The 20,353-nt window shown below is 47.0% G+C and overlaps 3 protein-coding genes across 4 annotated transcripts; all 3 read left to right on the top strand.

The window, feature by feature from the left end:
* The first annotated feature begins 1,397 nt into the window (after positions 1-1,397).
* LOC124344092 (mucin-19-like) lies at positions 1,398-13,602 on the top strand. The gene is made up of 12 exons (XM_046797527.1): positions 1,398-3,478; positions 3,906-4,244; positions 4,823-5,500; positions 5,595-6,994; positions 8,586-8,656; positions 8,760-8,820; positions 9,754-9,927; positions 10,022-10,209; positions 10,307-10,827; positions 10,952-11,178; positions 11,261-11,371; positions 11,466-13,602. The coding sequence occupies exons 1-12, from the start codon at positions 3,289-3,291 to the stop codon at positions 11,598-11,600; spliced, it is 4,095 nt and encodes a 1,364-aa protein (XP_046653483.1). The 5' UTR covers positions 1,398-3,288; the 3' UTR covers positions 11,601-13,602.
* A 256-nt stretch (positions 13,603-13,858) lies between these two features.
* LOC124344181 (bifunctional arginine demethylase and lysyl-hydroxylase JMJD6-like) lies at positions 13,859-16,147 on the top strand. The gene is made up of 10 exons (XM_046797666.1): positions 13,859-14,047; positions 14,157-14,305; positions 14,360-14,416; positions 14,485-14,637; positions 14,707-14,807; positions 14,867-14,962; positions 15,031-15,178; positions 15,248-15,436; positions 15,504-15,709; positions 15,789-16,147. Exons 1-10 carry the CDS (start codon positions 13,987-13,989, stop codon positions 15,829-15,831), a joined length of 1,203 nt encoding a protein of 400 aa, XP_046653622.1. The 5' UTR covers positions 13,859-13,986; the 3' UTR covers positions 15,832-16,147.
* Positions 16,148-16,466: 319 nt separating this feature from the next.
* LOC124344116 (endoplasmin-like) lies at positions 16,467-20,351 on the top strand. Of its 2 annotated transcripts, none has more exons than XM_046797564.1 (13): positions 16,467-16,691; positions 16,801-16,884; positions 16,950-17,110; positions 17,169-17,285; positions 17,349-17,550; positions 17,620-17,861; positions 17,928-18,112; positions 18,176-18,365; positions 18,430-18,668; positions 18,733-19,147; positions 19,269-19,405; positions 19,813-19,946; positions 20,013-20,351. In XM_046797564.1, exons 1-13 carry the CDS (start codon positions 16,607-16,609, stop codon positions 20,219-20,221), a joined length of 2,400 nt encoding a protein of 799 aa, XP_046653520.1. In that variant the 5' UTR covers positions 16,467-16,606; the 3' UTR covers positions 20,222-20,351. The 2 variants fall into 2 exon arrangements, with proteins under 2 accessions (XP_046653520.1, XP_046653519.1); XM_046797563.1 differs by lacking the exon at positions 19,269-19,405 and adding an exon at positions 19,583-19,719 and having other exon boundaries at positions 16,470-16,691.
* Positions 20,352-20,353: the final 2 nt, after the last annotated feature.

Consider the following 20,353-nt stretch of genomic DNA (forward strand, 5'->3'; position numbering starts at 1 on the left):
GGGACGTTGGCAGCCAGGCAGGCAGGGATTGTCATGTTCCAAGATGTTTCCCCATTTTCTACGCCGGCCAGAAATAGTCAACTGAATTGTTGCTCTCACCAGTGAAATGTTCGTGGTGGTGGTGGTGGCCATTGAAGAAGAGGAGGAGATTCGCTCAATGAAAATGTCGCCGATGCGCAAATGAAACTTCCGCCGCTTTGCCTCACGCGCCCGGCCTGCCAACCCAAAAGTTATTTATAAATCACGAACGGGATGGCCGCCGGATCGGGTGTAACGAACGGCCTGCCCGCCACCCGAATTGAATGGGGCGGCGGCGTCATTGTTTACCTTTCGGGGGGCACCAGGAGAGAGAAATGGCCCGGCCAGGCCGGCCGGCATCGGGAGTATACTTTTTCTTTTGTTATTTTGAATGATCGCTTCGATTTTGTTGGCCGATGATGAATGGCCGGGCAGAGTCAAAGGACCTTGAGAAGGGCACGGGGCCAAAATGGGCCGCCCGAAATGCGTTTGCTGGGAGATTGGCGTGACACGAACGGGCTCGTGCCAAGACATTTGATGGGTTGTTGTTGTTGTTGTTGTCTTTGGCCTGCGGCGTCTGAGCGCCCAGTTCCGTTTCGCATCAGCGGGACCCGATTCATTTTATGGGATGTTGTTGCCCCGGCCATTCTCGTCTTGTTCCTCCTCCTCCTCCATCGTTTGACCTTCTTCTCACAAAGTTCTTCTTCTCCCGGCCAGAAATCGAACAAGATGGACACAACTTTTTGGTTTTTTCGTCAGGTGACAGGTGCGCAGGACCCGAAAAACTCACACGACCGCCAACTTCTAACCAACACTCACACGACCGGGTCGCGTTCAACTTTTTCTCTGTAACTCCGGCAGGTTTTGTCGGGTACCAGTGGTATACATAACATGTGGAGACAAGTATCGTCTTTTTCTTTCTGCTTTCGTGACCTCAAGGGCATATCCACCAGACTCAGCTGAGAGAGTTAGGCTCCTCGGCGGCCAGACACCTCGTTGGTCGTCGTGTAGCTCCAGGTGATGGCAACATGTCTGCTGCTGCTCCTCCTGCTGTTGCTGTTGTTGCTGTTGCCTTTTTTCCTTCCAGCCTGGGCCCTACCTTGTTTCTTTCTTTCTTTCTTTCTTTCTCTCTTTATTTCGTGCGGAATTCTCTTTTGGAATCTCATCCCGACCGAGTTTTCACCACCGGTGAATGAATGAAACGACCACCCGACTTACTCACACACGTCCCTATACAACACAGACCTACTTTTACAGATGAGACTGGAAGAAATTCTTTTTGATTTTCCAGCAGGTCGTTTTGAGGTTTTCCTTCCGTTTCTTGACCCCGAGTCGAACTCTCGCAGACCTTCATTGTTTTGTTATTTTATTTTATTTTATTTTTTTTATTTTATTTTTTTTATGTTCACCGTAGAAATCGAATAATAAAAAAGAAAAAGAAGGTGCCGGCGGTGCTGTTTCGGCACACAACTTTCTCTCTCCAGCAGCGGTGGCGGCCGTTTTCCACATATTTGGCATTGTGTGCGTGTTGTGTGTAGGCCGCACCCGTTTGTTGTTGATGGCAAGTTGTTGGCTGGCTGGCTGGCTGGCCCTTTTTCAGATCGCGCTGCCAACCTAACGTTACGTACGTACGTAGGTGAAGCTGAAAGAAAGAAAGAAAGAAAGACAGAAAGAAAGAAAGAAAGAAAGGTGAGGTAGAGAGTTGAGCCAAGGTTTTTTGTGTGTCTGTGTTATTCACGCACGCCAGAGGGAGGCGGAGCGTTTCTTTCGTTGGGAGAATCGGGGAAGGGGGGCGCCAGACAGCGGGACCCGACAAACGCAGGCGACCGGGACCAGGGAGAGAAACGGGAGAGACCCGCAGCGGCAGCGGTGGCGCGACGCTCAGTCAACTTGCAAGAGCTGAGAGATGTGGATGCAGTGCGGACGACGGGTCCCTCCACCACCACCAAAGGACTCGATCCTTTTCGACTTGTCCATTTCTCTCTCATCAACGCTGACGATATAACAGGGAAATTCCACCCCAAAACCAAACAAAAGTTCAATTCACGTTCGTCCTGGTGGTGTGTGTGTGTGTTGTGTGTCTGTGGGTGTCCTGGACTTTTTAAGTTTTCGGAGGATTATTAAAGTTGCATGTGAGTTTGGTTCATTGGCTCTTGACAGTGTCGCCACCTTTACCTCCCACCCTCCAGAAATTAAAGCGGATATTATTATTCACACCTGCTGGAGAGAAATCCAATCGGGGTTAGCCCTACCTCTTTGCTTCCGGCCGGAAAGATTACAGCCGCCAAGTGGGCCGCCGCCGCCGGTTCTTTTTCTCTGAATGAAATTTTCGTGTGTCGCCGGAATGACGACGACAACGACGTCTGTGATGATTGGGACGATTGGATTGGATTTCATTAGCGTCGTCGAGATTATGCAAATTGCCGGAGCTATTTGGAGGAGCAGAGAGTCGAACCAGCACCGGAACTTGGGACGTTGACATCCGGGCTCTTGTGAATGATAAAACGCAGGGGACGTGGTGTCTGTGTGGGTGCTGGTAGCGGCAGCGGCAGCGGCAACGGCAGGAGTAGGAGACTGGGCGGAATTTCGATACCGGAGGGGAAATAATAAATAAATAGTCAATCACTTTTTTCTCCCCCTCCCAATAATCTTCTAATGCGATTAAAAGCCCCTAAAGTTTCCCGTCGTTTGGTGGGTGGAACTGTGTGGTGGTGGTGCCCCGAAAAACCGGAAGTGACCCTTGAATTAGAAAGAAAAACAAAAAGATCCAGCGGATCGAATTTCACCCGTGACGGCGTTTGGGTTCTATTGACTCGTCCCCGATAGGATCGCATTTGACGGAGACATTCGACGTGATGGCAACAACCGATTGGAAATTCGGATGAGAGCCGGAAGCAAAAAGAAAAAGCGGAAGAGAAGAAGAAGAAGACGAAGAAGAAGAAGAAGAAATTTGTTGAAAGCGAATTTTGTTTAAATTTATTTCGGCCAGTGTTGTGTGTCTGACGTGTGTGTGTGGGTGTGTGTGTGTGTGGAGTGAAGGAGAAGAAGAAGAAGCGGAGATGGTCCGACTTTTTCTCATACCTGGTTGTTGCCGTGGTCGTTTATTGGTTCCCGATGGAAATGGGCCGCCACCGTATTGGCCGTTTGATACTTGAACGATCGACGTCGTCAGGTCAGCGGCGTCAGTGGCTCCTTTGAGATTCGCTCTCGCCCCCGCCAGAAAAATACAAAAAGAAAAAACGAAATTTTGTCCGTTGGTGCGTGTGAAATATGACGACGCAAGATTGGACTAGAATGTTGAAAAGCTTCCGCACCAAAACGTACCGCAATCTCCCCACGACGGTTGACGACCACCACAAGGCCGGATCGGCCGGATCTCCTTTGAATGACACCCGATCGTCGTCGGTTGGATTGTGCCATCACGACGGTGGCGGCCAAGACGCTGACGACGGCCACTGTCGTAAGTTGTTGCCCGTCCACCCAATCTTTTTCTCTTTCCTTTCCTCCTACTTAGCCGAAAACGAGAAAAGGAATCGAATTTCGATCCGGCGTTGTGCGTCATTGTCCGATGGACCCCCCCCATTTGATCCACAACTTCCGTCGTCGTCGTCGTCATCATCGCAGGATGTTGTTGTCTTGTTGATTCTTTTCTTCCATTTTTTGGGATTTTTTGGCTCAGGAATCTGAAAGGAGCAAAAATTATTTTGGGGGATTTTTGATTTGCTTGGCTGTAATCATAAATGTGTCTCGTGACTTTAGCCGAAATGGTATAACTAACCCACTTCATTATTATTTCTTTTCTATTTTGATTGTTGGTGTTGTTGCTGTTGCTGTTTATCCGGGGCTGATTGGATGGGCGGATGAATGAATGGATGGATGGAAAACAGGTTTAGGTCCTCCAGCAGACCTCAGCAAAACAACAACCTCCTCGAACCCCATCAAGAAAGGGACGCTGTTGTTGCCGACGGACTGGACGTACAGGCAGGTGGTAGGCGGGAAGACTACGACGAGTCAAACTCGGCCAACGATTGGCTGCGGAGGGAAAAGTGGCGGCTGCAGCAGCAGCAGAGGACAAGAGGCGGAAGAGGAGGAAGACAAGCCGCTAGCTGTGAGAGGTCGCAGCGCCTCTGAGCCGTCGTTCCTTTCGGCCAGCCGAGCCGTTAAAGTCCTCCGCGTTGCTTCGCCCGCCAACAGCCCATCGTCATACACACCACCAGCCGTCAAAGGTGAATTTTCCCATTTTCCCTTTTTCCTCTTCAAATTTAATTGATGAGACGGACGCAAACAACAAATGCAAATGAATCCCAGTCAGAAAAAAATGTCCATTTCTTTCCACCCCTTTTTTTTCCTTTCTTGTTGTTGTTGTTGTGGCAAATGGCGTCCGTCCTTTGGTTGGATTCCAAGAATCCCCAAAGAAAAAAAAGGAGAAACAGGTTTTTTTTTGTGGGGGGGTCAGGTAAAGGCTCGGCCGGCCCTTGTACGGGGACTCGTGTAATTAGTCGAACAATCTGTCTGTCTGCTGCCCGTCTGTCTCGACTGTAGAAATGTAAACGCTCAACTCTGGCGCTCTGCGAGAGAGAGAGAGACGGACAATCTTTCCTATCCCCCCCGACTATTTAGCGCGCGGACCTTACACATTTGATCAATGAGTGTAGACGGGACACGCAGCGGAATGGGGGGTGGCAACGATTTGACCAGCTCGGGGTGTGGCCTGGTGGAATGAATCACTTTTTTTTTTTGTTTTTATTTTGTGCTGGACTTGAGTTAACAAAACTTTTTTGCTGGTCTGGGCTGGGCCGAGCAGAGATCAGCAGCATTACGGGGCTGCAACAGCAAATCAAGGCGGCCTTTGGCCGTTGGCGAAAAAGAGGAACTCCATCGTCGCCGTCTTCTTCATCCGCATTCGAGGAGGAGGTGGGCAGTGGCGGTGGTCCCATCCGCGAGGACTGCTTCGACCATCCGCTCAACGTCCGGCTCTCGGCCCAGAGTCAGACTTTTTCGCATCCGCATCGGCTGACCGTTTTCCCGCCTTTCCCTTCCGGAAGCGGAGCCTCACCCTCCTCCTCCTCCGCCAACGTTTCCCCGGCTAGAACCAACAAATCATCCGCCTTTACCACCTCCTCCTCCGCCTCCCCTTCCAACCCCACCGGCAGCGGTGGCAGCAGTTCCAAATCCAGCGGAGGCAGCCACCCCTTTTCCTTCGTGCGCGGATTACGCAAGAGGCGCGCAGGCAGGGAAGGCTCCGAGTCGACATCCCATCAACAGCACCGCAACCTGTCGGATCTCTGCTCGGATCGCATCCGATCGCGCACGGCCGGCGACAGCGGCTGGCCCAATTGCTCCAGCCGTTTGGGAGGCGGACAGGATCATTTCGGATCCTTTGGACCCTTGACGTCCAAATCCAGGAGCGATCACAGTTTGCACCGCATCCTCAAAGAAGACAATACCTGGACCGTTTTCGCCACCCTCCGGCCGCCTTCCGGTTCGTCCCATCCGACAACAATTTTCATTTGTGTTTAATGGGATTTTCCGTTTAATTTTACTTTCTATTTTTATTTGTGTTATCCATTCAACAGATAAAGGAGGTTCGTTATCCAAAGGTTCGACGGCCTGGACGTTTGGACTTTTTAGCGACTCTCCGTCTCATTCGACGTCGTCGCACCAGCAGCGACGCCAGGCGTCGTCGTCGTCTTCGGTCGCCAAATCCAGCAAGAGCAAAGCGGCTTCCGTTGCTCCGTCGCCGGAACTGCTCCACCGTTCCTTCACCCCTTCCTGCTTCCCTCCCGGCCATCCGCTCGGCCTCCACCTTCCGTCTTCTACCGGCGGCGGATTTTTCGGCCGCAACGAGAGGAGGACCCGGTCGCTCGAGCGGTGCTCGCAGCAGCGCGTCAGGAGCTCAGGCGCTCCTGGACTCTCGTCTAATTCAGGTGGTGCTGGAAGCGGCGGCTACGGTTCGTCGACTGCTCCGGCCAAACCCCCGCCACCCATCCCGTCTCGGGTCCGCTCACGTTCACTCGAGAAGAACTACCAAATCTCGACAACCACGCCCCACGTCCAGAGGCAGAGCGCAACAACAACCACCGGCCCAGCAACAACAGCAACAACTGTGACCAACAACTCGGCGACAAGTGGTGGTTCGGCGCCGGCTGCCAACAACTCTACTCCGCTCCTGCCCATCCGGCGGAACAACGTTCCCCCGGAAGTCTTGGCCACTTGGTGCACCTTCAACGAAGCCTTTGGAGGCGGACGGCCCAAGCAGCAGCAGCAGCACCGCATTCCGGCCGAGCCTTTGACGGTCAGCGACGAACGTGATTCGCCCGGCTCGCCCGTCTTTGAGGAACTTTTCCTTCCGCCGCCGCAGAAATTCGCGGCCGCCCCTCATCCGCCCATCGCCAACCCGACGGTGGCCGAGCTCATCAACAACAACAACAACAAGCGCAACAGCGTGGGAGCGGGTAGTTGTTGCTGTTGCAGCAGTTGCAGCGGCGGCCACAGCAGCGCCGGCGTCAGTTGCAGCTCGAAATCGACGCCCAGGTCGTCGCCCGTCCCGCCACCACCGCCGTACCTGCCCGAGACGGTCCTGTACGGGACGCGTGAGGCGCCCGTCTTGGAGCGTCACTGCGTCGAAGGCGGCGAGTTCATTATCGCCTGGCTCTCGCATTCCAACGGCTCGTCCAGCCACAGCAGCAGCAGCGCATCGGCCGGCCATCACCGAGTCGGAGCCGCCGCCCTTGTGCCCCCTCCGGCCCTACCTGTCCCTTTGCATCCGGCGGCAGCTGCCGGCAACAACGAAATGCAATCGTCAACTTCGTCTGCCAACTCGGCGGGAGCTGCGACCGCCGGCAATCAGGGCAGCCTGGCCGCCGCTGGCGGAAGCAACAACAGCAGCAACCGGAGTTTCATCAACAAACCGGCGCGCGGATGGCTCCATTCTGACGTTGTGATTGTCCGCGAGGGGATTACCTACTTTGTCCGAGTAAGTAGATTGACCGTTGCTGGACTTTTGGCAACTTTATCCCGGCACCACTCCCGCACGCACGCACCCAGTCCAGCACAACCTTTTGTTGTTGTTTTTTGGGTTCCCTCCCATCCATCCATCCATCGTCGAGGGGGTTTTTTAATCTGTTTTCGTTTCAGCGTCAATCCCATTTGTGTTTTTTTTCGGCCGGCCAATGTGTAGACCCGTTTTGCTTCTCCCTCCCTCCTTCCCCAAAGTCTCAAATGTGTCCATCTGCAGGGTCCCTGCTGGCCACACTGTAGTGTCGGTTGCCACTCTCTCTCTTGCCCCCGTGCTCCGGCGTACGTGTGGGCGGAATCGATCCGGGGGCCGTGCGTTAGTAGCGATGAGCTGCCAGTCCGGCGAGAGAGTCAACAACACACGACCGTCAGAGCTTCTGCTTTTGCTTTGCCGTGACGGGTTTTCTTGCTACGTGCGTGCGTGTGGGTGTGGCTAAGATTGGGAAAATCGATCGAGTGCCGAGTGCCGAGCGGGAGAGAGGGCGGGCGGGAGCTAGAAAAAAGGAGGGGGCAGAAACGGTTGTCAAAGAGAAGCTATACACATCCCTAAACCTATCTCTCTGCCAAGCAGTAGTAGCGGGATCAATTGAATTGTCGAAGGAGCCAGAGCTCCTTGGCTTCGAAATATCAAAAAAGAAGAAGAAAACGAAGGGAAGGAGTTGGGTGGGAGGGAATGGAGTGGAACCCCCACGCATATTGTCACACAGTGAGTCCCTAGATGTGTGTGCGTCCTGGCGATAAAAAGTCGCAAGCAAAAGGGGCTCTGCTGCGGGGGGAAAGGAAAAAAAGAATCTTTGGCAGGATCGATCCCCCCCCTGAAAACAGTCGCCATTTTCCTATTGGGATTGCGTCCAGGTGCGGAGTCTGCACACACACACAAAAAGAAGATGATTTTTTTGTTGCCAGTCTCTTTTGTTGTTGGGAAAGTTCGATTTTGCTCGGTTGGATCTAATCCTGCCCAGTGATATCGGTCTCTAGACGTGTTCTCCTTGTGCCTGGGCTGGGAATGTAGCCAGCCTTGCGAGAGAGAGAGAGAAAGAGAGAAGAGTCTTGTATGCCCGGTCGATATTGTCGACTGTGGAGATGGGCAAAAGTAATCTGTAAAAGAGATGGCTCTCGTAAATGCAAAAAAGGGAAAAGAAAGAAAAAGGAAACAAGGAGGAAGAAATAATAGCGTTGTCTGGAAGTCGACGACAACTAAATCCAGTTGATTCCCAGGATCGATCAATAGTCAGTGGAGAAAAGGAGAGATAGAAGAAATGGAAGGAGGATCCATGGCCCCGAAAAAAAATTAAATATCGAAGAATTTTGTGCAACGATGAAATTAGATGGTCGTAACTGTAGAAGCCACTCTACGTACACAACTACTACGTGCACAGTAGTAGTAATGTTGACACACACACACACACACACACAAGTGAAATAGAAAATAAATCTCGTCGTGAAAGTTCTTCTTCTGCCTTGCCAGTCCAAGAGTCCTTTACTACTCCGCCCTTACCCTCGCTACATCCATTGTGGGGGACTTGATCTTTTCTTTCAAATATTTGCAGTATATCGGATGCCTGGAAGTCAACACGTCCATGAAGAGCCTGGATTTCGACACTCGCTCACAAATTGCCAAGTGGGTCTCCATCTTCTTTATTTTTCGAAAGAAAGAAAAAAAACATTCGTCTTCATTTGTTGAATTGATCCAATTTTATGATTTGTCGTTTGCTTCGTCACAGGGAATGCATCAACATTGTTTGCGAAACAGCCGGACTCAAAACGGTCGACAAAAAGCGGAAGGTAAAAATGGGACGGGACGCCTTCATTCATAGTTCTTCTCTCTTCTCTTCTTTTTCTTCTTCTTTGTTATTTATTATTTATTAACGAATGCCGGTTGTTGGCTCCTCCTCCTTGACGGTCCAGGCCACAGCAGCACAAGTCTCTGTGTCGAGCCGGGCCCGGGTTGTGTATTGATTTTATTGATTTTTCTCAGCTCCTTGCTCGCCTTCTGACCTCTTCTTCTCATTTCGTCTTTGGAAAAGGCAAATTGTGTCACTTGCGCCACACTCCTCTAATCTCGTTCTTGTTAGCGTCTGCTCATCTTATTAGCCGGCCAAGTATCACCCCCCCCCCCATGCACACACACAGAGAAAAACGGGAGAGCCAGAAAAACAGTGGATGGCCGTCGATTCGGTCCATTTCGGGGTTGGCAATTGGCGGATGAGTCAAAAGCCCAGCAGGGACAGTGACTCTTGTGGAGTGGAGTGGAGACACACAACTCCGCCCACATGCCAATCCCACAGCTCCTTGCCACTCTTGCTCTCCTCCACTCCATCTTATGATGTTTGGATCATTGAATTGAATAGTAGCAGCTGTAAATCTTCACGCCCACTCTTGTTTTCTTTTCTTTTTTTCTTTTCTTTTTATCTTTTTCTTTACTCCTCCCCCTCCTCCCGCCCGCACTTTATTCGAGTCGCTACACAACCACGCAGGCAGAGCCAGGCTAGGAGCTCGAACTCTTCCAGTTCTTATATCTACAAGTTCTTATTCTTCTTGCTTCCGGCTATTTACTCCCTTCTTTCCAGAGCCTCTCCTTCTTCTTCTTCATCTTCATCTTTTTTCTTTATCGATCCGATAAAAGCCCAACAACCTGGGAGGGAAAAGCGCTGATGAATGATGGGCGAGACTTCTCCTGATCTTCCTGATGATGGTGTGATGTGTTTGAAATTGCAGGTCGACCGGCGAATCCAGCGGATCCTGGGAGACGCCCCTCACATGGAACACGCTGGCAGCGACGTTGCCTTGACCATCAGCAGCGGATGTTTGAGGATCAGCACGCTGGAGGGAAGCACAGTCGTCGCTTGTCACGACATGCCCAACATTTCCTTCGCTTCCGGCGGAGATCCCGTCAGTTATTTTTATTTATTTCTTTGTTTTATCGTTTCTAATCCGGCCCGCCCTAATTCAATTTGGTTCTTTGCTTCCCCCACCTCTCAAATAGGATACCCTGGATTTCGTCGCCTACGTGGCCAAAGACAATGTGCACGGCCGAGCTTGTTACGTTCTCGAATGCGGAGGTGGATTGGCGCAGGACGTCATTACAACCATCGGTCAAGCGTTCGAACTGCGTTTCAAGGAATACCTGAAGCGGACGCCGCGTCCAGCCACCGCTGAGTCCGTTCTCGACGGGTAACATTTCTGGCTAGAAAGGGGGGGGGGGGACATTTATCGATTCGCCCAAAGGATCTTTCAAAAAATCGATCCGTTTTCCTCCTTCCATTTGCAGACGCGATCTTGTCGCTGTTGGACACGTCACCGCCACCGGAGTTGCTGCCGCTGCTGCTCCTCCTCCCTGGTCACCGGACGACCCCGAGTATTACAACGATTTGCCCGGTAAAGTACCACCGGATGTGGGGCCACCGCCAGTTCCGCCACTTCCCAATTACCAGGCGCCGTTGGGAGGAGGACCTGTCGTCGTGGCGTCATCTTCCGCTGGATCCAGCGCAACGGCAGGATCGTTGAAGAAGACTCACCAAGCCAACGATCGTCAAGCACGTCACACGGTTGACCTTTCCGACAACTTGATCGATTTGAATGCCGACGTGTCGTCAATGGGCGGCGGCGGCCGGCTGGAGAGTACCGCCGCCGCCGCCGGATCAAATGGCGGTGGTGGCGCTGCTGCTGCCGCTACGTCGTCGGTGGCGTCGTCTCTGTCGGCTTTCCCTGATCACGAATACGTCAACGGGATCATGGGATCGAGCAGCGATTTCAAAAACGCGCCCGTCAGCAAAGATCCATTCGATATGCGTGAGTCTCTCTTTTCTTTCTTTCCCGTCCGTCTCTTCCGGTAGTGTGTGTGCGCCATGACAAATTGCAACGACATGTTTTTTTGTTTTTTTGGGGGGGTTGGGTTGGGGATTTCTGGAAATAGATCCGTTCTCGGCCGCCCTGCCCTCGCCACTGCCGTCGGCTCTGCTGGCGCCCAATGCGGCGGCTTTGGCCGCCGCCGCTTCCGGACGCGGCCCCGTTGTCACCCTCCAGCGAGGAGGAACCAAAGCCGGAAAAGTCCGCGTAAGCCCACTCGAGGCTCAATTGCTCCAGGAGATTTGGTTCCACGGGCCCATCAGTCGCAAAGAAGCCGAGGATCTTTTGAAACAAGTACAGTACAACAGGCAGCAGCCGGCCATAGATATTTCGCCTGTCACGCCAAGATTTATTCGGGTCTTTTTCATATTTATAGGACGGAGATTTCTTGGTTCGCGAGTCGCAGGGCTCTCAGGGCCAGTACGTGCTGACGGGAATGCAATCCGGTCACCACAAGCATTTGCTCTTGGTCGATCCCGAAGGCGTTGTAAGTCCTTCCTACGCCTTCGATTTCTTTTCTTTTTCTGTTTTCAAATAATTGACAAGAGACTTGAAATGTTTTTCTTTTGGACTTTTGGCAGGTCCGCACTAAAGACAGGACGTTTGAGAGCGTGAGCCATTTGATCAACTTCCACCGGAATAACGTCCTGCCCATCATTTCGGCCGAGAGTGTTTTACTACTCAAGAGACCCGTTGCGCGTTCGCATCACTCGTGAAAAATGGACGTTCTTTCTTTTGTTGTCGCCACCAACCTCATCCAATCATTCGTTTCTTTTTTTCTTCTTCCGCTTTCAACTTAATTCCAGCACACACACGAGTCCCGTCGTCGTGTGCCCAGCAACATCTAATTTCTCCCGAGCAGACGTCAAATCGTCTCTGCTCCGAGTAGAAAGTCGAGAAAGACAAACATATCTATCGACGCCAATCTGCGTCCAGCCTCCCACATTTTTTGAATTTCGCCAGCTGAATTGTTTCGAGCAACACACTAAAACGAGAAGAATTGTTTCACCATTTTTACCTTACTGTCCTCACTATATTTGCCCCCCCCCCCCCACTTCCTTTTTTATTAAATTAAATGTATAAACAATACCAAATCCCGGGTGGATGGAAAGCCAACCCAAAGAAATGAGAGAGAGGGGCCATCACACGCACGTGCTTAATAACCGCGTATGGGTTGGATTGCTCACGTCCCTTTTTTCGTTTGTCTTTTTTCTCCCCCGCTTTATTAAAGCTGCTTACACCACTGCTGCTGCTGCTGCTATCATCGAAGATAATGACGTCATCATTCACCGGAATGATGGTGGGGGGGGGGGGGGGGGGTTCTCCGTTGTCGGCACTTCCGACACGCCTGCGCAAAAGTTAGCCCCTCTCTTTTTCTGCGCCGATTCTGGCAAATTTACTTTTTCTTGATTGTAGATCGACTGGCATCAAAAGTGGGTGAAAAACTACAACTAAACTCGAAAAATTGGAAATGTGTGTATTTCATCATCATCGCTGGCGAGAAAGAAAAGAAAAGTTGCCCCTGTCCTCCCCCGCACGACTGAAGAAAAAAAATTGTGAATAATTTTGTTGTTGTTGTTATATTGACCACCTTTTTTTCTCGACTGTGAATTCACGACGCGTCAAGGCGTCGTCGTCACCTTTGGCTGCGTTTTATGGGGACCGTGGGACGTGTTTTCTTTCTCTCTTTTGTATTTTTCGCCCCGGAAGGGAGGTGGGCCCTCTTCCCACGCAATCAAATAGTGTGTCACGTTGTAGAATTGTTGTTGCGTCGGTCGAAGCTGGTGCTCCTTGCACGCTGCTACATTTCTCTCCTGTCCCCCCCCCCCCCCATCTCACCTCCGTTTCACAGCAAACGTCACGACCGCCGGTCTGTATCACTTTTGAAAATGTTGGGAATATTTTGTTGTGGCTGTCACCTCCAGATTATTATCATCTGTCTTTTCAACTCTCGCCCTCCTCCACCCTATACATATTATATATATATATTGCATATTATATCCAACTGAAAAACAAACAAAACAGATATTCGTACGTGTAGGACTCACAATAACATGTTTACCAATATGGGATGGGGCGGAGAGGAGTAAATCGCAAGTCGCTCGTGTCTAAATGAAAGAAAAGAAAACGAAAAGAAGGTTCTATGAAATTGTGGATGGCCTCACTACTCCTTCTCTATATCTCTCTTGTACCGCGCAATCACTTGTCACACATTTTCTTGATGGAATTGTTCACGAATATTCTTGCATATTATATATATACAAAACATGAACTCCCCACACACAAAACACACTTTGAGAAATCATATCCTTTGTGCGTGTCCTCCTGCGACTCGTCGATCGATGCTACCCCGGTCGGCGACCAGGATTTTTCTGAAACAAATAACGTACCTTGTACTGTTTTATATTTGCCTTATGTCTTACCCATTGCTTTCCACACGCATACAGATATATCTTATATTTAAAATAATGAAATTCGAGACGACGACGGGGGCAAAAAAAACCCTCCTCACGTCGTCTGGTTTATTGTATAATGCCCAGGCTCGAAGATGGATTCTACATGTAGATCTAATCTCTTTTTTTGTGTACGATACGGAAAATAACCATTTTCCTCCCTCGCGTTCCATTGTTTTGTTTGTTTTTTTCTTTTCCACGACTAAGCTGGAGGGGGAAAACCAATAAAAGGATTCGAGAAACAAAAATATGTGTCTTAACTTTGTTTCATACTTTTTTAAAATAGTTTGTATTACATCAGTCAAATGAAAAAAAAAAAAGTAGTTTTGGGTTCCCGATAAACCCCATCTAGGAATGTTATCCCAACTATTTTAATCAATTCCCAGTCACGTACGCACACAAAATGCGTGCGTATACGTATACGTCACTAGACAAGTAAGTTCGAATCGGAAAAGAAAAGAAATAACGCGGGAAACACAAGTTGCCGATAAGACAATCTGGCAACTTCGGAACTTTGGGATTCTGAAAATGAGATCGCCACTTTAGCAGACGCGGCCAGAAAGACGAGATGAACGATTAACGATATGAAGTTTGAAATTCCTGCCTCTTTTTGAATTATTTGGGTGGATTGTTTGTTTTATGTTGGAAAATGAATTTCGATTCGCTTGCAAAAAAACGAATTCGCGAAGCTAAGAAAAAAGCCAGACCCGGTAAGTGAAGTTCGCTCTGTGTTTTTTTACGACCCATGTGTTGGGCGTCTCATTTAGCTACTGTGGACGTCATTTATCTTTCTTTTTGGTTATTTTTCATCTATTTCAGAACTCCATTCCAGTGCAGTTTGGGTAGAACAAGGCTTTCACAAAAACTTCAAGCCTTTCACTGTGTTTACTGACAATGTAGAGAGAATCAGTGTTGACAAAATCAGCCCCCAGGAATTTATTGAACGCTTTGAAAGGCCCTATCTACCAGTAAGAAATGAAATGTTGCTTCTCCTTTTAACACAAATTAACCGTCTTTCTCAGGTTGTTATTTTAGATGCTCAAAGAGAATGGATGGCAAATTATAAGTGGACAATTCAGGCAAGTATTTGCTGAATACAATACTAATTGTCAGAGCTGATTCTATCAAGTGGTTCTCTATGATGCAGAGACTGGCCAAGAAGTATCGCAACCAAAAGTTTAAGTGTGGTGAAGACAATGAAGGTTATTCGGTAAAGATGAAGATGAAGTATTACACCCACTACATGCAAACCACCACAGATGACAGCCCATTGTATATATTTGATAGCAGCTATGGTGATGTAAGTCAACTGACAAGATTTTGTAATTTTTTTTTTCACAAAAATTTTGTTTGCATGTTGTTTGTCCAGCACCCAAGGAGAAAACGATTGCTGGAAGACTATGACGTGCCTGTCTACTTTAGAGACGATTTGTTTAAATACGCTGGAGAGGAAAAGAGGCCTCCGTATAGGTCTAGTCTTCATATTTTTTGATAATTAATTAAAGAAATAAGATTTGGCCTCCATACAGATGGATTGTCATTGGACCAGAAAGATCCGGAACTGGGATACACATTGACCCTCTCGGTACTAGTGCGTGGAACGCTTTGGTCTTCGGCCATAAACGGTGAGATACTAATGGAATAAGCAACAGTCGAGATATCGGCATTATTTTTCAACTTTTGATGCATTCAGGTGGTGCTTATTCCCTACGCATACTCCACGCGAATTGATTAAACTGACTTCTCAAGAGGGAGGAAAACAACAGGATGAAGCAATAACCTGGTTTAAAATTATATATCCTCGGACACAAAGCCCTAACTGGCCAGCTGAATTCAAACCAGTATGTACTTACGCTCCTACATCGGCTATTTCTTTTTTACAATTCATCAGTCTGTAATTTTCGTCACAGCTCGAAATTTTGCAAAAGCCTGGTGAAACAGTCTTCGTTCCCGGAGGCTGGTGGCATGTCGTGTTAAATCTAGACACAACTGTTGCCATCACTCAAAACTTTTGCTCTCGCACAAATTTTCCAGTCGTGTGGCATAAAACGGTTCGTGGAAGGCCCAAGTTTTCTCGCAAGTGGTACAAAACTTTAAAAGTAAGTTACAACGTCACTTACAAAGTCATTTATTTATATTCATATTGATTGTTTTGTACTCATCTAGATTCACGAACCTGAGCTTGCGATTGTCGCTGATAATGTCAATCTAAAATCACACACTGGTGTTGCTTCCGATAGCTCGTCAGACAGTTCCAGTTCTAGCTCCAGTTCCTCTGATTCCGATTCAAGTGATGAAGAAACCAGCATGGATCGAAAAAGCAAACGCGAAGAAAATGGAAGTAGTATGACGGCAGTGCACAAAAAGAAAAGGTATACTGAAGATTTTTCTGAGCGTTTCCTTGTCGTTTCATCGACTGATGCAATTATTTCAAAATTTTTATTAATTTAGGAGAAAATTAACTCGTACTCCGCCGCGGGTGATGAACTCATAATGCCAATAGCGACATTGGACACGATCATTGATTCAAGAGAGCTTCATCTAGACAAATGATTAATTACAATTTTCTTGATATCCTCTCGATTTGGTCGAACCTGCCGTTCAAAATTTCCCTTTTATTATTCCCCTTGTACTGTATCTCAGCAAAACTTTATTGATTCGTGATGATAAACAATTTTTGCTTCTTTCTTGTAGTTCTAGGAAAATCTCTGAATTGGTGTTTTTTTCCACTTTTGTTTAACAGATGCCTTGCATACTGTACCTTGTATCAAGTGTTCAGTGCCTCTCGCCAATAAAATTTCACACATATACAATATTTGTACGCATTACATTTTATTTATAAATCGGTGTAGGATAAAGTGGGTTTTTATGTGTTTGTAAATTTTATTACCTTAGTATATGAGTATGCATAACCTGTCGAAAAAAGGCTGTTGACCTTGTCATTTCTAGAATTTTCAGGAAAGTATTAAAAATCGTATTTCAGGGGAGGAAAGAAAGACAATGTTTCTCTAGTCACGGAGTTGATTCGCGTCGTGAGGGCGTGTCCTTTTCGACGTGGCATGTGGGCTTCTCCCATTGGTTGCTGTGACACCACACGAAGTTTCATTGGACGTTCGGCTTTTACACGTATAAGTACTTTCTGTTTTACACGTGTCAATACGTAGAGCTTAGTTTGCTTGCCGAGATCCAAATTTTTGAAGTGAATAAGCAGCTCTCTGACGAGCAACTCACATTAGTTGGTGGTAGCGTTTTGCCCAGGCTCGAACTGCATGATCATCATCGGGCCGAGTATCGTCACAAGAATGATTTCCACGAAATTTGCTTTATGCCTGTTAGGGCTACTCTTCCTTTCTGGTAAGTTATTTGACGTCTACCGGTTTAATGCAATCACGAAGAATGTAACGATTGTGTGGCAGTTCAACTGCAGTTAGTAAACTCTTGAATGGTTGCTCTCCTATTTTAGCTTCTTGTTACGCCCAAGATGAAGACGTTGTAGCAGATAATATTGAACTTGATCTGGGTGCTAGCAGAGAAGGTTCCAGAACAGGTAAATTGGTTCTTACTCAGGTTGTAATTAAAAATTCCACTTAAATTTACCCTTTAAATTAACAGATGCTGAGGTGGTTCAGAGAGAAGAAGAAGCCATTAAACTAGATGGACTAAATGTAGCTCAAGTTAAGGAACTTAGAGAAAAGTCTGAAAAGTTTGCTTTCCAGGCTGAAGTAAATCGAATGATGAAACTCATCATCAATTCATTATACCGCAACAAAGAGGTAGTTTATTTATTTTGTGTGTTACCGAATGATGTGATACAATATTTGAAATTTACAGATCTTCTTGAGAGAATTGATTTCCAATGCTTCAGATGCCATCGACAAAATTCGTCTTATGGCTCTCACTGATAAGGATGCTTTAGCTGCTACAACTGAACAAACCATCAGAATTAAAGTAATTTTTTTCATTTGCATATTTATGAAACTGAATGCTAATAATTTTGTTAAATACTTAAAGGCTGACAAAGAAAACAATGTTCTTCATATTACCGATACCGGCATTGGCATGACTAAGAACGACTTGGTTACAAACCTTGGTACAATTGCCAAATCAGGAACTGCTGATTTCTTGAGCAAAATGCAGAACCCAGAATCAACCGGCCAAGATGCAGGAGACCTAATCGGACAATTTGGTGTCGGTTTCTATTCAGCTTTCTTAGGTAACTTGGTTATTCTTACTCTTATCATTGGAATATTTAGTAATACCTTTCCTTATTTGTATTATGTAGTGGCTGATCGAGTCGTTGTTACTTCAAAGAATAATGGCGATAAACAGTACATTTGGGAATCGGACGCCAATTCTTTCAGCGTTGCTGAAGATCCTCGAGGCAACACTCTTCAACGCGGTACACAAATTAGCCTCTATCTGAAGGAAGAAGCTCGTGATTTCCTCGAAATAGACACCGTCCGCAACCTAGTGCACAAATACTCCCAGTTTATCAATTTCAATATTTACCTATGGACAAGCAAGGTATGCAACAACAAAAAAGATGATGAGTTGATCTGTCAATATTTATAACTTTACTTGACTTACTAGACAGAGGAAGTAGAGGAACCTATTGACGATGAGGCCGAACCTGTTGAAGACAAGAAAGCAGAGGAAGAGGAAGATGCCAAAGTTGAGGAAGAGGCTGAAGAGAAGAAACCTAAAACTCGTAAAATTGAAAAGACTACTTGGGATTGGGAGTTGTTGAATAACGCTAAGCCAATTTGGACAAGAAAGTAATTAGTGCCTTAATTTTGCTTTTCTCTAAATTTTATTTAATGAACATTTTATTATGTTAGACCATCTGAAGTGGAAGAAAATGAATATGAAGAGTTCTACAAGGCAATTACTAAAGATACCCAAGGGCCGTTGGGACATATCCATTTCGTCGCAGAAGGTGAAGTCACTTTCAAATCCCTTCTTTATATCCCTAAAGCTCAGCCAACTGAAAGTTTCAACAAGTACGGAACTCGCACCGACAACATTAAGGTAAGGAGAACATGTCATTTGTAAAAGAGTTCACGAATGTAAATGTCCTTTTTTAACGACTTAGCTTTACGTCCGCCGCGTTTTCATCACCGACGACTTCCAAGACATTATGCCCAACTATTTGAACTTTGTTCGCGGTGTTGTCGACTCTGATGACTTGCCTTTGAACGTCTCTCGTGAAACCCTCCAGCAGCACAAACTTATCAAGGTCATCCGCAAGAAGCTTATTCGTAAGACTCTTGATATGATCAAGAAATTGGACAAGGAAGGTCAAGAAAAATTCTGGGCTGAATATTCCACCAAGTATGTTTCAATTCGATTTGTTTTAATGAACTTTTTGTTGATTTTAACTGATTTTCTTGATAAGTATCAAATTGGGTGTTATCGATGACTCCGCCAACCGTTCCCGTCTTGCCAAACTCCTGCAGTTCCGCTCATCAGCCAACAAAGGATTCGTCACATTCTCCGATTATGTGGAGCGTATGAAGGAAAAACAAGAATCTATTTATTTCATTGCTGGTTCTTCTTTGGACGAAGTCGAGAAGTCGCCATTCGTTGAGCGTCTTGTGAAAAAGGGTTATGAAGTCCTCTACCTCACCGAGGCTGTTGATGAATACTGCATCTCTGCTCTTCCCGAGTTTGAAGGCAAGAAATTCCAGAACGTCGCCAAGGAGGGTGTTGAATTGGATGAGGGAGAAGGTGCCAAAGCCAAGTTGGAAGCCCTCAAGACACAGTTTGAGCCATTGACCAAGTGGTTGACTGAAACCGCTCTTAAGGAACACGTAAGTTTTCCTCTATTAATTTCTAGTTGTGATAACATAGTATTTTTCGATATAAAGTCTTGGCAGAAACCGATATTTACACCTATTATTATCGCAATTGTAATTGTGACGCCCAAATTAGATTATGACAGCCAAGGTATCAAACCGTTTGCACACATCGCCTACTGCATTAGTAGCGTCACGATGGGGTATCACTGGTAATATGGAACGGTTGATGTTGGCTAACTCGCATCAGAAAGCACAAGACGTTCAAAGAGAGTAAGTCGACTGGGCTCGTTATCCGTCGGCTTTTGTTAAATGTCAGTGGTCTGTTTTAATTGGGTGTCCGGCGTAATGGGCAAGATTTGAATAAGTGTCGATTGTGCTGTTTTCGTTGCATTTCTATTTATTCCGTGTTGGTTTCTAATTGTTGTTCGTTTTTGTGTTGATGTAAAGATTTTACGTGCCGAAATTGGTCAACGCTTGCTCAAGACTCCCTGCGCTTTGATTACATCCAAATTCGGTTGGACTGGTAACATGCAGCGAATCATCGCTTCCCAGACTCATTCCAAAACACAAGATGTTCAGAGAGAGTAAGTGTTTCTGCTTCTTGTCCGCGTTCAGTTGTCTGTTTATTTTCAATCATTTATACGTACCATTATACTAATTTACTTTTTCTATTATAGCTACTATTTAACACAGAAGAAAACTTTGGAGATCAATCCTCGCCATCCTTTGATCAAGGAACTTCTCAAGCGGGTTGAAGCTAACCCTGAAGATCGTATTTCCAAGGGCATGGCTATGATGATGTTTCAGACAGGTAAATGATACCTGGCCAAAATATCAATTGTAGCATAATTTATTAAATGTTTCATTTTTTCTCTAGCTACACTTCGATCTGGCTACATGTTGCAAGATCCCAGTCAGTTTGCTGAGCATATTGATGCTATGTTGAAACAATCTTTGGGTATTGGTGATGAGGTGGTCGAAGAAGACGAGGAAATTGAAACTGTGCCAGAAGCAGAAAATGCCGAGGAAGAGGCAGAACAGGATGACGAAGAAGATGAAGATAAATCGTCAAAAGATGAACTTTGAATGAATGTGTCGTGAAAATGCGAGTGTTTGGTATGTCTGTTTGTTTTTTGTTTTTTGGCCGATACATTATTATGGACGTGCGTTAAAATTATGTTACACTGTCAAAATGAAATCTGAACTGCGCCGTAAAGT

The sequence above is a fragment of the Daphnia pulicaria genome, chromosome 6, assembly GCF_021234035.1.
Source record: "Daphnia pulicaria isolate SC F1-1A chromosome 6, SC_F0-13Bv2, whole genome shotgun sequence".
Classification (NCBI taxonomy): domain Eukaryota; kingdom Metazoa; phylum Arthropoda; class Branchiopoda; order Diplostraca; family Daphniidae; genus Daphnia; species Daphnia pulicaria.

What these genes read in the sequence shown, in the direction of transcription:
- LOC124344181 (XM_046797666.1), top strand. Translation starts at nt 13,987, where the DNA reads ATGAATTTCGATTCGCTTGCAAAAAAACGAATTCGCGAAGCTAAGAAA. An exon ending in TTGAAAGGCCCTATCTACCA is followed by an intron (nt 14,306 to 14,359) that starts GTAAGAAATGAA and finishes CGTCTTTCTCAG; the next exon opens with GTTGTTATTTTAGATGCTCA. An exon ending in TTGGTCTTCGGCCATAAACG is followed by an intron (nt 14,963 to 15,030) that starts GTGAGATACTAA and finishes TGATGCATTCAG; the next exon opens with GTGGTGCTTATTCCCTACGC.
- LOC124344092 (XM_046797527.1), top strand. Translation starts at nt 3,289, where the DNA reads ATGACGACGCAAGATTGGACTAGAATGTTGAAAAGCTTCCGCACCAAA. An exon ending in GGATTACCTACTTTGTCCGA is followed by an intron (nt 6,995 to 8,585) that starts GTAAGTAGATTG and finishes AAATATTTGCAG; the next exon opens with TATATCGGATGCCTGGAAGT. An exon ending in ACTCGCTCACAAATTGCCAA is followed by an intron (nt 8,657 to 8,759) that starts GTGGGTCTCCAT and finishes GCTTCGTCACAG; the next exon opens with GGAATGCATCAACATTGTTT.
- LOC124344116 (XM_046797564.1), top strand. Translation starts at nt 16,607, where the DNA reads ATGATCATCATCGGGCCGAGTATCGTCACAAGAATGATTTCCACGAAA. An exon ending in CATTATACCGCAACAAAGAG is followed by an intron (nt 17,111 to 17,168) that starts GTAGTTTATTTA and finishes TGAAATTTACAG; the next exon opens with ATCTTCTTGAGAGAATTGAT. An exon ending in GCACAAGACGTTCAAAGAGA is followed by an intron (nt 19,406 to 19,812) that starts GTAAGTCGACTG and finishes TTTCTATTATAG; the next exon opens with CTACTATTTAACACAGAAGA.